We start from the raw sequence: 1,277 nt of genomic DNA on the forward strand, positions 1-1,277 counted from the left end.
GTGCCAGCTCGGGGATGCGTGGGTTTTAATCTAAAAAACAAAGCCAAAGTTTCCCTGTCCCTGCGTAGGAACGGCCCCGCGCCGCGGGGCTTCTCGGGTCGCAGGTCGCTCGTTTTTCCTCCTGCCAGCGGGAAACGCCGGCAGAGCCCGCGCCCCACTCCCTGCCGGCACGGAGCAGGGACGGCGAGTTTGGGAGGCGAAGGCGCCTGGGGGCGATGCAGGAGCGCGGCGGGGCCGGGCCGGGCCGGGCCGCACCAATCAGCGCGCGCGGCGCTGCTATAAAAGGGGCGGCGGCGGCGGCCGCGCCATTGTTCTGCCGGCTCCGCAGGAGGCGTCATGGCTGAGACCGCTCCCGTCGCTTCTCCCGATGTGGCCGCCGCTCCTCCGGCTCCGGCCAAGGCAACTCCCGCCAAGAAGCCGAAGAAGGCGGCGGGCGGCTCCAAGGCGCGCAAGCCCGCGGGCCCCAGCGTCACCGAGCTGATCACCAAGGCTGTGTCTGCTTCTAAGGAGCGCAAGGGGCTCTCCCTCGCCGCGCTCAAGAAGGCGCTGGCCGCTGGTGGATACGATGTGGAAAAGAGCAACAGCCGCATCAAGCTGGGGCTCAAGAGCCTCGTCAGCAAGGGCACCCTGGTGCAGACCAAGGGCACCGGCGCCTCCGGCTCCTTCCGCCTCAGCAAGAAGCCCGGCGAGGTGAAGGAGAAGGCGCCCAAGAAGCGGGCAGCCGCGGCCAAGCCCAAGAAGCCGGCGGCCAAGAAGCCTGCTAGCGCCGCCAAGAAGCCCAAGAAGGCAGTGGTGAAGAAGAGCCCCAAGAAAGTCAAGAAGCCGGCGGCTGCTACCACCACCAAGAAGGCGGCTAAGAGCCCCAAGAAGGTGACCAAGGCTGCCAAGCCCAAAAAGGCAGTGGCTGCAAAGAGCCCGGCTAAGGCAAAGGCAGTGAAGCCCAAAGCTGCCAAGCCCAAGACGGCCAAGCCAAAGGCAGCCAAGGCAAAGAAGGCGGCGCCTAAGAAGAAGTAAATGGTCCTGAAAAACTCCCGTCTGCCTTGCAGACAACCCCCAACGGCTCTTTTAAGAGCCACCCAACCTTTCATGAAAAGAGCTGAAACACTGTTTCTTACTATTTTATGTGGTTCTTGGTGTAACTTCCGCACTCCGGCACTACTGCTGCTGGCAGTCCCTCAGATAACGGTGCACACAGCTGCTTCCGCGTCCTTGTTCTCCGCGGGCGGCTCCGGCAGAGCGCGGTACCGCTCGCTGCAGCCCGACAGCGCGGGCGCGGT

The 1,277-nt window shown here is 64.6% G+C and overlaps 1 protein-coding gene across 1 annotated transcript; it reads left to right on the forward strand.

Moving 5' to 3' along the window:
* The first annotated feature begins 336 nt into the window (after nt 1-336).
* Nucleotides 337-1,014, forward strand: LOC116502348 (histone H1.03). The gene has a single exon (XM_032208234.1). It carries the CDS (start codon nt 337-339, stop codon nt 1,012-1,014), a length of 678 nt encoding a protein of 225 aa, XP_032064125.1.
* Nucleotides 1,015-1,277: the final 263 nt, after the last annotated feature.

The sequence above is a fragment of the Aythya fuligula genome, chromosome 1 (assembly GCF_009819795.1).
Source record: "Aythya fuligula isolate bAytFul2 chromosome 1, bAytFul2.pri, whole genome shotgun sequence".
NCBI classification, from domain to species: domain Eukaryota; kingdom Metazoa; phylum Chordata; class Aves; order Anseriformes; family Anatidae; genus Aythya; species Aythya fuligula.

Coding starts and splice junctions, on each gene's coding strand:
- LOC116502348 (XM_032208234.1), top strand. CDS start 337: ATGGCTGAGACCGCTCCCGTCGCTTCTCCCGATGTGGCCGCCGCTCCT.